At 37.1% G+C, this 17,690-nt stretch overlaps 1 protein-coding gene across 2 annotated transcripts; it reads left to right on the top strand.

Annotated features, from left to right (window-relative positions):
- The first annotated feature begins 13,419 nt into the window (after nucleotides 1-13,419).
- Nucleotides 13,420-14,559, top strand: LOC104682132 (ATPase family AAA domain-containing protein 1-like). 2 transcript variants are annotated; one of them, XM_030913014.1, is made up of 2 exons: nucleotides 13,420-14,169; nucleotides 14,251-14,559. In XM_030913014.1, the coding sequence occupies exons 1-2, from the start codon at nucleotides 13,474-13,476 to the stop codon at nucleotides 14,557-14,559; spliced, it is 1,005 nt and encodes a 334-aa protein (XP_030768874.1). In that variant the 5' UTR covers nucleotides 13,420-13,473. The 2 variants fall into 2 exon arrangements, with proteins under 2 accessions (XP_030768874.1, XP_030768873.1); XM_030913013.1 differs by having other exon boundaries at nucleotides 13,420-14,559.
- The last annotated feature ends 3,131 nt before the right edge of the window (nucleotides 14,560-17,690 follow it).

Below are 17,690 nucleotides of genomic sequence, written 5' to 3'. Positions count from 1 at the left end.
TCTTAGATACATGTACAAGATGTGCAGGCTTGTTACATAGGTGAATGTGTGCTATGGTGGTTTGCTGCACCTATCAACCTATCACCTAGGTATTAAACCCCATGTGCATTAGCCATTGATCCTGAGGCTCTCCCTCCCCACCGACACCCTGACAGTGTGTGTTGTTCCCTTCCTTCCCTATGTCCTTGTGTTCTGATTGTTTAGCTCCCACTCATAAGTGAGTGCATGCAGTGTTTGGTTTTCTGTTTCTGTGTTAGTTTGCTGAGGATAATGGCTTCCAGCTCCATCCATGTCCTTCCAAGCACATTATCTTATTACTTTCCATGGCTGCGTAGGTTTTCCTGGTGTATATGTACCACATTTTCTTTATCCAGTCTATCATTTATGCGCATTTGGGTTGATACCATGTCTTTGCTATTGTGAATAGTGCTGCAATGAACATATGCATGCATGTATCTTTATAATAGAATAATTTATATTCCTTTGGGTATATACCCAGTAATGGGATTGCTGGGTCAAATGGAATTTCTGGTTTTAAGCCTTTGAGGAATCACCACACTGTCTTCCACAATGGTTGAACCAATTTACATTCCCTTGGTGAGAATTTTTAGATAATATTACATTCCATTTCCAAATAAAAAATAGCAAAATAAATTTAAATTGATCCAAGTTCTTGACAACCTCTTCAATATGGTTATATAAACTGCCATGTTATTCCATTAGAATATAATCACTTTAAATTCATTTTCTACTGAGGATTCATTACAAATGATGAAATTATTCCTAAGTACTATCACTAAGCGAATCACAGTGAATATTTGAACCTTCATTGTCTAAAATAAGTATTTTTTTCAAATTTGTCAAAATGCAAGAATTTGTAGCAAGACACTTGAGGGAGCTGATCCAGCACAAAAATACAGACTTTTGGATCCTGTAAATTTTACCTTGAAGGAAGTGTGGGATGTTCTGAACTGCATGCTATTCTATTCAAATTCTAGCTGTCTTTTCACACTGAAATACACGACACCTACAGTATGCCACTGATTGACCACTAGTAAACTCAGGAACTTAATGAGGTGACTTTACATATATATATATATGAATAAATTAAAATGATCTATATATTTATGATATATAGTTTAATTGATTCCTCATCAATTCCACTATGAATGCAACTATGAATGGTTGGTGTTATTATTTCCATTTTATGGATGAGGAAACTGAGGATCGAATAATTTACATAATTGTATCCCAAGATTATGCAATCAGTAAGTGTGATCGGTCACATATTCCAAAACCAGTTTGCCAACAATAAAGCCTGTCCTCACCAATATTATGCTTGGCTGCTTGTTACTATAGTAGTGTCATTTTCTGACATCCATATCATTGTTTAATGTTTACCTGGAAGTATCCGGAGAGGTGCCAGCAAGGTATCCCATCACTTTTCTGTCTCCTTTTTAACACAGTCTCTTCATCCTATGAGCTAAATAGTTTTTAAAAAGTAGAAACAGGAAAAAAAATCAAGATATACTACAAACAAACAAAAAAAAAGAGTTATGTTCACTTGAAGGACACCAGAGCATTTTAAAAAATCAAGATGTATATGTGTCTTCTGAGTATAAAGACTTGAGTTTCAATCAAAGGTTTGCCAATTATTGACTGTGAATCCTTGTTTGATATTCTCGTCACTAGTCTATTTGCTCTTTGATTTTTTTCCTTGTGCTTTCTCTGTTCTATTCTGTATTGCAGGGCACTGACTTCATCAAACTGCTTTTCACAAGCTCTTTTGCCAATTGGATTCTAGCTACAATCAGCCAATGGAGGGCACTGGAAGAGAACTGAAAGGTGAAACAAGAAGAAAGCTGGTTTCTTTCTCTCCCACTCTCTTCTACAGGGAGTCCTTGGGCAGCAGAGTCCATCTTCTTTGTAGTTTATAGTTCTTGCATTATAGTGATTGTAGCTTACACTGGGCCACTCTAGCACTTAGAGTCTGATAATACGACCTACTCCTTGGCCCTTCAGTCCCAGGGCTGATGATGGCTTTTGGCTATTCCTGAGTTCTGAGTTGCTTCACTACTTCTTATTAGGTTTTTCAGCACTGCCAACCCCTTTGAGAATAGTTCTCCATATTAAATATTTTCTACTGAGCTACTCACTGTGGATTCTATTTTGCTAACTGAAAGTGACATAGCATGGCCAGATGTTCAACTTTACTGAGACTCAGTTTCCTTGTTTACAAAATAAGAATGACAATAACTACTTGCAAGTTACTTTAATCCTTAGCTAGAATAACTAAGAAAAAAAGGACATATTAGTAAAATCAAAAATGAAAAAGAATATATTTAAACAGATGCCTCAGATATAAAAAAGATCATAAAAGACTATTATAAATTATTATATGCCATAAATTATATAACCACAAAGAAATGGATAAATTCCTAGAAACATACAATTTATCAAGACTGCATCAAGAAGAAATAGGAGCCCTGAACAGACTAATAACTTATTTGTTAAGATTTAAGCTGCAAACAAAACCTTTCAACAAAGAAAAACCCAGAACTTGATAGTTTTAACAGGTGAATCCTGTAAAACATTAATAATAATTCTTCTTAAACTCTTCTATAAAATAGTAAAAGAGGAAGCACATCTAAACTCATTTTATGAGGCCAACATCACTCTAATAATGAAGCCAAAGACACCACAAGCAAACCATATATCTGATGAACATAGATGCACAATTTCTCAACAAAATACTACTACCAAATTAAATTCAACAGCACATGAAAAAAATTATGTACCATGACCAATTGTGATTTATCTCTGGGATTCAAGTTTGTTTTAACATATGGAAATTAATCAATATCATATACCACATTAACACAATGAAAAATAAAAACCGTGTGACCATCTCAATACGGAGAAAGCATTAACAAAGCTCAATATTTATTCATGATAAAAACTCTCACCAAAAGGGGTATATAAAGAACATACCCCAACACAATAAGGGCCATTTATGGAAAACCCACAGCTAACATAATCAATGGGTAAACACTGAAAGCTCTTCTTTTAATTAGTAACAAGGCAAGGATGCCCTCTCCTACCACTTCTATTTGACATTGTACTGGAAGTCCTAGCCAGAGCAATTAGACAAGAAAAATAAAAGCCATCCAAAAAAGAAAGGAAAAAGTAAAATTATCTGTTTATAGATTATAAGACTTTATATAGAGAAAACTCTAAAGACACCATTAAAAACCATTAGAATTAATACATAAATTGAGTAAAGTTGCAAGAAATAAAATCAACATGCAGACACCAATAGCATTTTTTTTACATAGTATCAAACTATTCAAAAAAGGAAATTAAAACAACCTCATTTACAATAGTATCAGAAAGAATAACATATTTAGGAATAAATTTAACCAAAGACACAAAAGATATGTTCAACAAAAACTAGAAAACATTAATGAAAGAAATAGAAGAAGACACCAATTAATGGAAAGATATCTTTTGTTCATGGATTGGAAGAAATAATATTGTTAAAATATCCTTATTACCCAAGGAAATCTATAGAACAGATTCAGTTAAATCCATATCAAAAATCCAATGGCATTTTTCACAGAAATGGGGGAAACAATTTTTGAATCCTAAGTCAAATTCTGGGTCAACGAGACCAATCACTTCTGTTTTTAGGGGCAGAAGATCACGAAAAGGTTTCACCCCAGATGAGTCCCTTGGCAAGACTCTTCTCAGCACCTGGAGAATGGCAAAGCTAAGTCAACAGAGCATGCGTGGTGTGGCCAGCACATGAAGTTTGAGAAAAGTACATTAGAGAAAAAAGAAATAGTATATGGAGGAATTTTTCTGGAAACCTGCCTGTATATTGAGCTGAAGAGAATCCCGACTTGAACTCTCCAGATGACCTGTTCCAACCAGAATTTTATATAAAGTAGGAAAATGGGGAAAGAATGGCAATGACTATATAACTCATACAGTATTCTGGTAAAAGTCACATAGCAAGAATGAACTGTGCCCTTGTTCCAACTTTATTACTGGTACTTGGTGATGTTCTATTTCTCCATCCGCAAATACTTCCTGACCCACAGAGCTAGACTTTGGTAAGGTGAAATTTAATAAATATTTATTAACCTTTATTATGTGTCTGGTAGTGGTATACATCTAGGGATGCAGCAAAGTGATTTCATTCCAGAGAGAGAGTCAGACAATTAAAATAAAAACATGCTTGAGTAGCATGGATAGTATGCTAGATGGTGGTAAATTACAGAAAGAATAAAGTAGGGAATGTGAGGAAAGGGGCATACTTTAAATAAGATGATCAGGGAAGGCCTCAATAAAGAATATTAAATATGGATAAAGACTAAGCAAATGAAGAAACAAGCAATTGTCTTTCTAAGGATAGATCATTTAAACAGAGGAGAGACAAAGAAAATGTTCTGACACAGGAATGCTCAATGGGTTTATGAACTAACAAGAAAGCCAGCATGTGGATGAAAGAAAGATGACAGAAGATTCAGAGAAGTAACAGCATGGGGTAGGGTGTAATAGATCTATAGGATCTTGGAGGCTACTTTGGCTTTAGTCAGAATGAACAGCAAAGCCATTTAAGTCTTTTGAACACAGAAGTTATATTATCTAATTTATGTTTTAACATGATGCCTGCAGTTTCTGGTTGTTGGCAGGATGAAGCAGGGCAAGAGTGGGAGAGGGGAGACTGGTTAAGAAAACCCACCTTCTACCTGCTTCTTTCTGTGTCCTTAGCCTCTCCTTGCAGGTTGTATACTTCCTTCTCAACCCCCACTCCCACTGCTATTTTACTGCAAGTCCTCTTATAATGCTCTTTCTAATTTTCTCAGTAAAAGAGATAATAAACTCATTTACTTTGAATTATAAGTGATATATAAGCTTTGCTGAGTAAGCAGAGTGTGTAGCTTAAACAAAAATAACGGAGCTCTAATTATAGAATTTCAGATATAAGTGGACAATATTTTATTTGGGTCAGAGGGTCTTCTGAAAATACCTAAATGACTTTATACAGATACCCAGATACTACAAGTAATGAAGATAACTTCAGTTCAAATCTTTTGTAATAAAAGGCAAGTTGCACACACAGAAACGCAACCAGAAGAGCAGGCTTCCTTACAAATCTCACAGGATAACAGAATATTACATTTACACTATCAACCTTAATCCAATTACTTACTATGTCTTTTACGGGTTCTTCCTCCTTAATCTGTCTCCAATAAATTTCTTCCTATTGTTAGGACATTCAACTTCAATTTTGAAAACTGATTTAGTCTCCTAATTTGCTTCCAGTCCTCCAGGCTTTATCCCCAACCAAACCAATTTTCACACCAGAATGATCTTCCTAAAATTCAATAAATAAATAAATAAAAATTAAAAGTTGCAATGGCTCTCCCTTGCCTTAGGATAGTCCAGTCTCTTTGTCTGATGCATGAGTTCCATTAGGAACCTAACCATCCCAACGCCATATTAATACATCCCACACACATTTTCTGCTCCAGCCACACTCCCTGCTGTCTCTTTCCTCTGGGGTTTGGTGCTCTCTATTTTCTTTTCCTGGTAAACATTCTTATTCTCTTTATCTCCCTACTTTCTGCCAACTTCTCTAACAGCTCATTTCTATTCATTCTTCAGGGTTTGGTATAGACATCTACTCCTACGAAAAGCCTTCCCTGATGCCTATGACTCAGATTCCTCTTCCAAGGGTTCCCATAGCAACCTTCTCTGGCATTCTCACACTTACATAGCAAAGGGATTTTCTGTTAGTTACTGGTTTGTCCTCCCCATTAGATTTTGAGTGCTTCAGGACAGGGATCTTGCTTTATTTGAGTGTCTATGGTGCCTAAGAGGATGTCTAATATATAATAAACTCAATAGGTGATTGGGTATATAAATGAAATGATTGGGTATATAAATGAAAGCTGTATATGGAACTTCTTATGAAAGTTCCAAATTTGAAAGAAGAGAAAATGATACTACTATTCTCCAAACAAACCGGTTGCTTAGGAGAAATATAACTATCCCTGATGCTGAGACCAAAGGGAAGTTTCTCCCTTGGATCTTCAAAGAGAATGCACCAATAGTATATAATAGGCTTAAATAATATGTAAAAAGAAATAAACAGTTACCCCAGTAGTTACTACAAATTGGTGCCACTAATCTTTAATTTACTGAAGTTAGTGAGGCTAGACATGATGACGACTTTAGTCTTTTTCCAGTTTTAAGTAGTGTTTAAATAGCGATGATCATTGCAGTGTAATTTCCTGCAAAAAGTTCACATATTCATTTGTAGGTGATTTTCTAAAACCCAAACATATGCTAAAAACCTTTTTAAACAGAACATTTGTCTAATTTAACACTACTTTAGGTAAATAATTCTTCAGTGTAAAACAGAGAATTATTATATGTGATAGTCTAAAGAAATCTTATGATTATGAAAATACAGTATAAAAAGCCCAATTAACAATAAGCATAAATTAAATTGCAATTTTTTTCGAGGCCATTAAACAATGAAATTATGTTTTTCTTTCAATTAAGCTACAAATTCTGTAGTTCTAAAAATAAAATGACAATGAATATGAACCTCTTTTTTCATTTTTAAAAACTTTATTGGAAAATAGCAATCATTGGCCCATTGATTATTATTTCCTTTTGGGTTAACAGTAGGTTATTTAAGTCACTTCCGGTTTCCATTAGGTTCTAAGGATTAATTGTAGTTTTTCAAACCCTGAAATTTCTTATCCACCTTGTGACCCCAGCCTGCCTGCTTTGAAGATCTATTATCATGTTCTCAAGGCTCTAGAGCGAAACTTTCTGAACTCATGACAGCTCCCTCCTGAGATCCCTGCCTTAGCAATAAGAGACATTGAACTAAGTACTTCATCTGTATTCTCTCAATAAACTAAAAGAAGAAACTGAAGAAAAATTAACATAAGTAGAGTTTATTTGGACCATGCTTTGGACAGCAATCTGGGAGGATAGAGTCAAGTTGTCCTAAATATATAATCCAATTAACAGCAGTTATCAATGGATTTTATTTCTTTTTTTTTTTTCCCAAAGCTCAGCTTTCTGATAAATCAAATGGATTTCTAATGAAAAAGAAGAGGCAATTCCTGAATTGTTTACCAATAATTTACATTAAAATAGCATAATCTATTGATAAGCTAAACATTATTCTTTGTATGACAAATTCCATGGCCAGGCACAGTTGCTCATGCCTGTAATCCCAGCATTTTGGGAGGCTAAAGCAGGAGGATCACTTGAGCCCAGAAGTTTGAGATCAACCCGGCAACAGAGCAAGACCTCATCTCTACTGAAAATAAAAAAAATAGAATAAATTAGCCTGGTGAGATGGTGCACGCCTGTAGTCCCAGCTACTCAGGAGGCTGAGGTGGGAAGATTGCATAAGCCTGGGAGCTTAAGGCTGCAGTGAGTCATGATCATGTCACTGCACTCCAGCCTGGGCAATGGAGCAAGACTCTGTCTCAAAAAAAAAAAAAAAAAAAAAAAAAGGGAAAGAAAATAAAAGAAAAAACAAACTGAAATTCCAGAAATATGAAGATAATGGGTGAGACAGCTAGTCAGGAACAAAATTACTTTAAACAATTGCCCTCAGGCATGGAGGAGGAGGTGACATGCCTGAAGTCCCACACTCCTGTGTCTCTGGGCCTGATACATTTTACGTACTTCACACAGCTCAGATTGCTCTGAATGATTTTTCTTTTCTCAAGTTTTCAGTCCAAATCATCCTCTAAATTGCTGTGTAAATCTGGTTAAGGAACATTATGCTTGTAGTTCTATTAAAGGAGGTATTTGAATCAAAGGTTCCCTAAATTTCATTTCGTCTTTACTGTCCTAAGTTTTGGGACTACTATTGTACAGGGAATTTTAATTGTTTCTATAAATTATCCAGCCAGACAAGTGCTGTACTGGATGCCTCAGGCAAGGTGTACCTTTTTGAACCCCTAGACTGATGTTATCAGTACTTGGACTTCCTTTTTAGGATTTAGCCCTTTGGGGGTCCTAGGATGCTATAAAAGAACACACACATTTTTTTGGCCATAAAAATGTGTACTGCCACATTGTTACCCACCTTACCATGGAAGTAAAGTAACGTCTCAGTCCAATCTTGTTCAGACAGAGATACTTCCATGAAGAAATCAGCTCAATAATGACAGCAATGTCTATATCTGGTCATCATAGTAATCTTCACTACAAAGGTGATAAAAGGAGACATCTGCTGAGATTTCAAGTGCCACATAGACTAGATTTCAAGTTTAGAATAATTTAGAACATTAAAGATTCCAGGGTATTTTACATTTCATTGGAGCTAGTAAGAACAAAAATCAAAGGAAGGAAAAAACTTGAAAGTCAGTATGCAATCCAATTGTCATTTATATCTCTTTGGCTTTGAGGGCATGAGACAGAGTAAATGCAGGAAGGAGAAATATGAATTATCTAACCTCAAGGGTCCTGCAAACCCTGGTTCCAGCTGTATCTGAAATCAGTAAAGCAAAACCATGGACTGAAAGAACTTACATGGAGATTTAAGTGGTAATTAGTGATGATATCATTTGTGGTTGGACTAGATGTGAAGTGTGAAAGAAAGAGAAAAGTCAAGAATTACTCTGTTTCTGACCTGAGCAACTAGGACAGAGTTACCTAGGATAGAGTTACCATCAATTATAATAAGGAAGACTATTGACACAGTGTGCATTTGTGCTAAGCTTGTTTTGTGAGATAAATTGTTCATGTTTCCATCTCCATTGATGGCCCAGAATAGTTGCAGAATCATCAAATTTATCTTCTTAAATGTTCCCTCCAACTTGGCTTTTTCAAACCATTGTCATTGTTGCTATTTATAAAGGACAAAGCACGGAGAACTAGCCAAACCACCTGAAGTAAGGGACTGTCATCACAAGAAAAATATTCAAATGCTAGTGTTTGATGAGAAATTTCAGAATAATGGCAAGGCTGTTCCTATGAAAATCCAACATATCTTCTCCCTTAAAATATACCTCAATATGATTAATTCTCCAAAAGAACCATGACATTTTGCAGACATTTATGCATAAAGTAAGACAGCAGTTTGGTTCTGTGAAATCAGGCTGTAACCTCTTCCACAGACAGTGTTGGTGCCCTCAGAATACACTATTTAAATGGATTACAGTTCTCACCAAAGTTGTGCAATGCACTGGCCTTGACTTCATCATTCTAATTCCACTGAGAAGAGTTATGGAGAGGGTGAATTATAAATTTGTACAGGTGCTGATTGTAATAAGGAGCCACAGTGTGTACACTGTACTTAAAACCGAGTGAATTATGGAGTGAATAAATAAAAGTTTCCAAAATAACATTTCCAGAAATATCTAGCATGTTTCCATTCATTTCTTTTCTTTTTAAGTGGGCCAAAACTATGTAACATGGACACCTCTAATTGCAAGGAAGGCTGGGACTTCGTTTGTTGTTTGCTTGTTTTGTAGCCTGGGAACACTGATGCTCCAAAAGTGTAGGTCTCTTGGTAACACAGAGGAGAATGAATAATTTGGTACACAGCCAGCACTAGTAGTGTCTGCCATATATACCCCTTTCTTTGTTTATATAAATTAACCAAGTTAACCATTTGTTTTCTTTGCAAAAAATTTGCTCTTGGATACCTGCAAAAAATTCCTGCTAGCATTTGAGAAATTGCCCAATGATAACATTTTATATAAAATGCACTTTGTCGCAATAAGAAGTAACAAAGAGAAAGACCAGTGAATTTGTGTTTCTTTGTTTTCTTTTTAATATAGAATGGGTTATAACATTATTTTGAAAACTAATGTCTTATCCCAATCTTTGATTTTACTAGTTTACTTATTAATTTATGGAAAACAAACTCAAAGAAATATTCAGAAAACACATTTATTCTTTATTAATGCAAAAAAATTAGTGACCAGAATTGCTATTTTCTAAGTACCCTTAGACACGGTAGTGCAAACAAAATACTTAGAACAGCATTTTGATATTTGTTAAGCAATCAGTCATGCCACTTGAACTTTTTCATTCTCACCATATCCTGGAATACTTGAAAAGCCAAATTCAAAATATGAACGTTCTGGGCAACATAGTAAGATCTTGTCTCTACAAAAAAAAAAAAAAAAAAAAAAAAAAAAAAAAAATTTAAAAATTAGCAAAGCTTGGTGGTGCAGGCCTGTAGTCCTAGTTACTCAGGAGGCTGAAGGTGGGTGGATCACTTGAGACCAGAAGGTTGAGATTTCAGTGAGTCATGACTGCACTACCACATTCCAGCCTGCACGACAGAGCAACAGCCTGTCTCTAAATAAATAAACAAATAATTAGAAATACAACAGGTTTTGGAAAATATGAAATCAAAGCAAAATAAATTAGTTAGACATGAATAAAATAGGCCATGTGGAACTCAGAAAACTGTCATTATTCCAGAGTACACCACTTTGATGAGCAAAATGCTTCTTTTCCACAAAATCTCTGCCTCTTTTTCTGTTTCTATGCTTCCCACCTGCCTCTCCTTCTCTGTCTGTCTCTTCCTCTCTTCCCATGTGAGGATAAGATTTGATAAATGATGCATCCTGGTCTCTGGTGTATCATTTCTAAAATCACATTGATAAGGACAGGAGGCAGGAAAATACTGGGTAGAAGAGGACAGTACCCTGCAAAGGCCCCACCCTCAAGCCTGGAAACACACAGGCCTAAATGGAAACATGCATTCCCAGTTATCCGTCCAAATGTCACCTTTTCCAAGGCCACTCTGGCCTGCCATGCCCCTATCCTCTGCTCATATAGATCCCAAGCTCCACAAGCAGAGAAACAGGAGCAGAAAAGTGGCAGAGTGGCAGAGCATTGCAGCAGAAAAGGAGAGAAGAGAAGGAGCATCCAAATGTTGAGAGGAGTTTGGCTGGGGATGGTTGGAGGGGAATTTACCATAGACGGCCAAACCCCAGTGGAAAGTCATCTTCCCACTCCATCCCCTTTCCAGCTCCCCATCCATCTCACTGAGAGCCACCTCCATCACTCAGTGAAAGTCCCTCAGTCACCATCCTTCAAGTCCAGGTGACCTGATTCTTCTTGGACACTGGACAAGGACCTGGGTACCAAGCAGTCAGGGTGTAAAAGGCTGTTACCCCAACTCTCTACTGAGCTGGTTTAACAGTCAGCCATCCATGGATGGCAACTGCTAAAATGGCATTAGTTGTAACACATCCCTAGATGCTACCATGGGGCTGGAGCCCAAAAGCGCTTGCCTCAGCTCCTGTACTTGCCCATCTGCATGCTCCCCCTCCCGTAAGGGGCTTGAGTGAGCAGTGGTGAGCAAATGAGTCACACCCCTGGCACAAGTCCTACGAGAGGGTCAGAGAACTCTCCCATTTCAACATGCTAATCAACAACTTATATCTATGTACAACATTTCTTTAAGACAGTCATTTGAAGGTTTTTATATTTGTTTCTTTTTAGATGGATGCTTTCCATTTTAGGGGCACTCCTTTTTCTCCTTGCCAAACTGATGAAAATATCCCAACCTGTTAGAATACTATTCTATCTTACTTCTCTGAAAGCCATCAATTTTTCTTGCATTATATTTGCTTACATTCAGAAAATGACATTTCTATCTTTTCTTTTGATTCTAGGAGTTTTTTTGATTACAGTCCTGCCACCCTATATTCCCTGCCTAAAATACTCTATTCTTTGGAAACCATCTAATGTAATCTCCAAAAAGGCCCACTAATGAGCTAAAGATTGACATAGTAATTGTTGTTTCAATGGGAACAACATTCAGAGGGTGAGGAGTGTGCATTTCTCTTATTTCGTTTCAACAGTAGCAATCAAACTTCTAATTAAAATTAGGCCCGCAATTATTTCTAAATGATTTTGGTGACTTCATTAATCTGCAGTGATGAGTTACCTCTCTAATATTTAATATCCTAACAAGGCAAGCCACGTATTATCAAGCTCAAGTCAAATTTCAGTCAGACCTCTATTTCTGGACACTAAGAATCCATTGCTTCTCTTGTATGGTGAGGAGCATATTTTCAGAAACAGTTCATGTCCTAAATAGACTGAACATTTGTCTCACATTGTAAACTTCCAGAGGGCAGACAACAGTGGCAGTTGTAATGCATTTTAGCTCCCTCAAAGGAGCACTAAGGGGAGGTGAAGAAGCTGCTCATCAACTCTCCCAGCCACTCGGCTGGAACTCCTTGGTTTTGAGGTTGAAGTAGCTGCTCTCAGAGGCTAGTGGGACCTCTTTTATTCCTGAGGGGAGAGTTGCCCTTTTGTAAGAATCACAAAAATTGTCTTTAAAGAACAATTTTATTGTAACATGCTCAGAGGTTGCTTTTATCATAGTCCTGTCCTTGGGGATTCTCATCCGTGATCTCATGATGCTCCTAATCTTTACCTCCAATCCTATCTTCTCTTTTGTGATCTGGACTCAACTGAAACTGTCCTTATAAATTTTATAAAATTTATCATAGAAGAAGGGAGGGGAAGAAACCAAAATAAACCAAGCTTCCAGCACATTCAGCATTAATCATTAGGTCAGCTTGCTCTCTGACCTGCTTCCTCATGGTTGTTCACAGCCTACTGCCACAGAATCACATAAGCCCTGTCACAGATTATAGCTCCCCTTAACTGCTTTACAGTCAACAACCTAAACACTATGAAATATTAAATTTACCCATTTGAGGTATTCTTTCAAGGCCTGCATACCAGTGAAATTACTGACATCAGTTGGTCTGAAGGACCCCAGGAGAAGCTGACTTACCCAAACAGTGCAGTTTCCACATCCTGATGATTTCATCCTTCTTGCCCCAACCAATGAATGGCCCCAATTTTTCATCCCCTTGCCCTCCAAAAATCCCTTTAAAACCCTGGCCCCAAACTCCTTGGAGAGATGGATTTGAGGGTCTCCTTCCATCTCCTCAGCTACCCTGAGATCATTAAACACTTTCTCTGATGTAAACCCAGCTGCCTCAGTGTATAGGTCTGTGATTATGCAGCGGGCATATGAACTTGGTCTTCTAACACAACCATCCAACTTATTTCTAAACCTCACTTGAATAACAAAGAATCAGGGCTTTGTCAACTCATTTTCTTTACTTTAAAATATGCTCATTATTGAGGAATCCCAGTTACCTATGTCAGAAAGTTGAGGCTCCGGGCTTCGCAGCAAGTCTCAGGCCAGCAGATAGCCGGTTAAGCAAACACCAGGTGCGCGAATTTGCTCTAGCTCACCGTTTCTAAGCCTGGGAGCAAGCCGCATTCTCGCAGGCGACTGCGGGTCGCGCATGCTCCGTGCGAGAGAGTGGGTCCTGGCTCCCGCCTGAAGCGTTCTCTCGCAGGCTGCATTTCCTTCCTGTGCGAGGCCAGCTGAGGGCATTTGCTTCCGCTGTTTCTGCTCCTGGGTTAACAATCAAGATGGTACATGCTGAAGCCTTTTCTCGTCCTTTGAGTCGAAATGTAGTTGTTGGTTTAATTTTCCGTTTGACAATATTTGATGCAGTGACATACTTTACTATCAAATGGTTGGTAGATGCAATTGATCCAACCAGAAAGCAAAAAGTAGAAGCTCAGAAACAGGCAGAAAAACTAATGAAGGAAATCGGTATGAAAAATGTGAAGCTCTCAGAATATGAAATGAATATTGCTGCTCATCTAGTAGACCCTCTTAATATGCATGTTACTTGGAGTGATATAACAGGTTTAGATGATGTCATTACGGATCTGAAAGACACAGTCATCTTACCTATCAAAAAGAAGCATTTGTTTGAGAATTCCAGGCTTCTGCAGCCTTCAAAAGGTGTTCTTCTCAATGGGCCTCCAGGCTGTGGTAAAACGTTGATTGCCAAGGCCACTGCCAAAGAAGCAGGCTATCAATTTATTAACCTTCAGCATTCCACACTGACTAACAAGTGGTACGGAGAATCTCAAAAATTGGCTGCTGCTATCTTCTCCCTTGCCATAAAGCTACAACCATCCATCATCTTTATAGATGAAATAGACTCCTTTCTACGAAACCATTCAAGTTCTGACCATGAAGCTACAGCTATGATGAAAGCTCAGTTTATGAGTCTCTGGGATAGATTGGATACTGATCACAGCTGCCAGGCCATAGTAATGGGAGCTGCCAATCGTCCTCAGGACCTTGACTCTGCTATAATGAGAAGAATGCCTACAAGATTTCACATCAACCAGCCTGCTTTAAAACAGAGAGAAGCAATCCTGAAACTCATCTTGAAAAATGAAAATGTGGATAGGCATGTAGACCTGCTACAAGTTGCCCAGGAAACTGATGGCTTTTCAGGAAGTGACCTAAAAGAGATGTGTCAAGATGTTGCCCTCCTCTGTGTTAGAGAATATGTTAATTCTACATCAGAAGAAAGCCATGATGAAGATGAAATTCGGCCTGTTCAACAGCAGGACCTGCATCGGGCAACTGAAAAGATGAAGAAATCAAAGGATGCAGCATTTCAGAATGTTTTAGCACATGTTTGTTTAGATTGAGAGTAAATATCGGCTGGGCGCGGTGGCTCAAGCCTGTAATCCCAGCACTTTGGGAGGCCGAGACGGGCTGATCACGAGGTCAGGAGATCGAGACCATCCTGGCTAACACGGTGAAACCCCGTCTCTACTAAAAAATACGAAAAACTAGCCGGGCGGGGTGGCGGGCGCCTGTAGTCCCAGCTACTCGGGAGGCTGAGGCAGGAGAATGGCGTGAACCCAGGAGGCAGAGCTTGCAGTGAGCTGAGATCTGGCCACTGCACTCCAGCCTGGGCGACAGAGCGAGACTTCGTCTCAAAAAAAAAAAAAAAAAAAAAAAAGAGTAAAGATCATTTGTACAGTTCAGTGATCTAGTTTGGTGTGTCCTCTTATCAGTCATTGGAAATAGAATGGAAAGAGTGTTCTTTAAACAATGAGGGAGCTCAATGTTTATGGTTTTATACTCTGAATTCTAAGTTATTGAGATATAGTTGTTACATAAGTGGTATTACTCTTTGTCAAAACTCACGAGGAGGAACAGTTGAATCCAGCCTGAACATGGGTGCTTGTGTTTGACCTCTTTAGCCATATATTGTACAGCCTTATAAAATCTAAGTTGGTCTTAAAGCCATAAATGATTCATTGGGTCATTAGTGAGAAACAGGGATGTGGTTAGGTGCTGGTTCCTAGACATGTGAGTATGCATTTGTGTGTACATATGTGTGTGTATATTAAATGTGTATATCCACACATTTTATATTGACATTCTGTAGATATGTTTGAATACAGAAACCTTTTTTACCCCAACTACTGAATCCAGGAGTACCAAATAATATATAGTAAAACTAAGATTTAAGGTTGTGTCAAAAAGGTACAGTGATTCAGCCATTTCCATTTGTCATTTGTTTCAACCTTTTTTAAGTTGAGTGTTTTTCTTTCTGCAGTTGATTAGTTGGATCCTCCACATCTTGCATATATACATGGGCTCAATTATTATGTTTGTCGGGATAATCAAATAAAAATATTAATTCATGATCAGCATTGAATGGTTGTTAGGCAGCCATGTGCTCAACACTGATTTCACCTCTTTCTGTAAGTACACTGAGTATAAGCTTTTTAAGTTTAAATTGATTTACATGAAAGTGGATTAAAAGACTTTTCAAAAGCAAAAGTTTGAAAAACCTCAGTACCCTTTAATATATGTACATTTCTTTCCTTTCTTCATTTAATGTAACATATGTCTGTTGTAACTATGTTTCTTAAATATTATTTTAAGGTTATGTGTTCTTTAATTATGGTAAAATATAATTTGGTCACCAAAAATTAAATAATAGTTTAAAACAAGTAGCTGTTACTAAATGTGCTAAAAATACTCATTTTGTAATTAATTTTAGTTTTCTTAGTATATTATAAATTGTGCCCTGGTCAAGTACAAATATACACATCAAAATGCCCATTTTGTATCTACCTGTAGTCATTTAACGTGAATTATATGTGAAATTTTTTTCAATATTTTACTAACCAGAATTGTTATAGGCACCTAAACACGCAGCATGAGGAAAATGGCACAACACGATCTTAAGGTGCCTTCTGAATCACCAGATTAAATTATGCTTCATATGTTTTTGCTTTTACTGTACTTATTTAAAAACTCTCAATCTTTGTTCATGTGTTACTTGATTAATTTATCTGATAATGTCTCTCACAACAATCTGTAAGATCATTTATTCTTTGGTTGTACTTTGAATGGTGGGGTAGTAGTTTCAGGTGAACACTGGATGACAAAAAGCAAGTTAATGGAAGATTGTGAAGAGGATGGAAAAATTGAATACAAGATACCAAAAATGAAAAAAAGTGTCCCATTTTTAATAAATATATTATACTATTATTTTATAAATGTGTAATAAAGGGGTCCCTCTTTAAAAAAAAAAAAAAGAAAGTTGAGGCCCCTTTCTCAATTTCTTTATTTTTTTAACCTCTCATAATTGATCAATGATCAACTCTCAATCCTTCCATCCTTTTAACATTTCTCTGTCCTCTCCATTACTTCATTCCTGACATTAAAAAAAAAAAAAACTTAGACCATTATCATTCAAAGTACCTCTTGATAGCTGTCTCCCAAGCAGTGCTTTCCTGTTCCCAATAGTAATCTAAATGTTGTTCCCATATATACTTTTGCTGTATATGACCTGGATAATTCAGAAAAACCTAATACAACTCCCAACTTCAGGGACAGGTCTGATTGATTGAATGGCAATTCTACCATCCTTATCCCAAAGAGTGATTCCTAAACCTAGCTTTTCATATTCCCATGAACAAAAGATTAGATGAAGAGCACATAATCCATTTTGCCAATGAGATGCAAGGGGACAACTGCTGGAAATTTTCTGAAGACTTAAAGCCTGAATTAATTCACCACATGAGGAAAACCTGCCAGAAGATAAAGTATAGCCCAGGAACGAAAGGAAAATGGATCCGAGACAGGTACTTTAATCCATCTGCAAAGCCCACCCTACTTCACTACTTTCATTGCATGAGCCAATAAGTTTACTTATTTATTAACAGAATTTGACTTGGAATATCTCTCATTTGCAACATAGAAATCTTAACTATTGATTCTCTCTCACTATGGTTATCACAACAGTCTCCCAAGTTATTTGTCTATCTATGGTATAAGCCCCTAATGCTGACCACTCATTCTCTTGACAGTGATCTTTTGAAAAACTTTTCAAATCTAGTTATGTGCTCCCTGCTTAATCTCTTACCATGATACCCTATCATCTTTAGAATAAATTAAACCTCATCAACCTGACACATAAGGTCTCAATTATTGAATTTTTTTCTGTCTCCCCAGTTTCATGTCTCCCCTCTTCTGAATGTAAATTCTATGCTTTAACCCTGGTCAAATGATTAGGGCTCCCAGAACACAAGGTTATCATTCACCTCTTTGCCTCTGACATGCAGGTTTCTCATTCTAGAATTCAATTTAGCTCCATTCTCTTCAGCAATCATCTATTTTGAACCTACATTGTATCCAAATGTGTGCAATGCACTGGCAAAGTTATTTTCTCCTTGCTTACCTGATGCCACCCTGCTGTAAAGCCTGTCTCCTCCTTAGAGAACTGTCATTTCTCCTTTGTTTCATGCTTCCTTTC

The sequence above is a fragment of the Rhinopithecus roxellana genome, chromosome 12 (assembly GCF_007565055.1).
Source record: "Rhinopithecus roxellana isolate Shanxi Qingling chromosome 12, ASM756505v1, whole genome shotgun sequence".
Lineage (NCBI taxonomy): Eukaryota > Metazoa > Chordata > Mammalia > Primates > Cercopithecidae > Rhinopithecus > Rhinopithecus roxellana.
The sequence above is the reverse complement of the archived record's forward strand: the minus strand, read 5'-3'. Positions and strand labels throughout refer to the sequence as shown.

Bases quoted from the DNA above. Each gene is read 5' to 3' on its own strand.
- LOC104682132 (XM_030913013.1), top strand. From the start codon at position 13,474: ATGGTACATGCTGAAGCCTTTTCTCGTCCTTTGAGTCGAAATGTAGTT.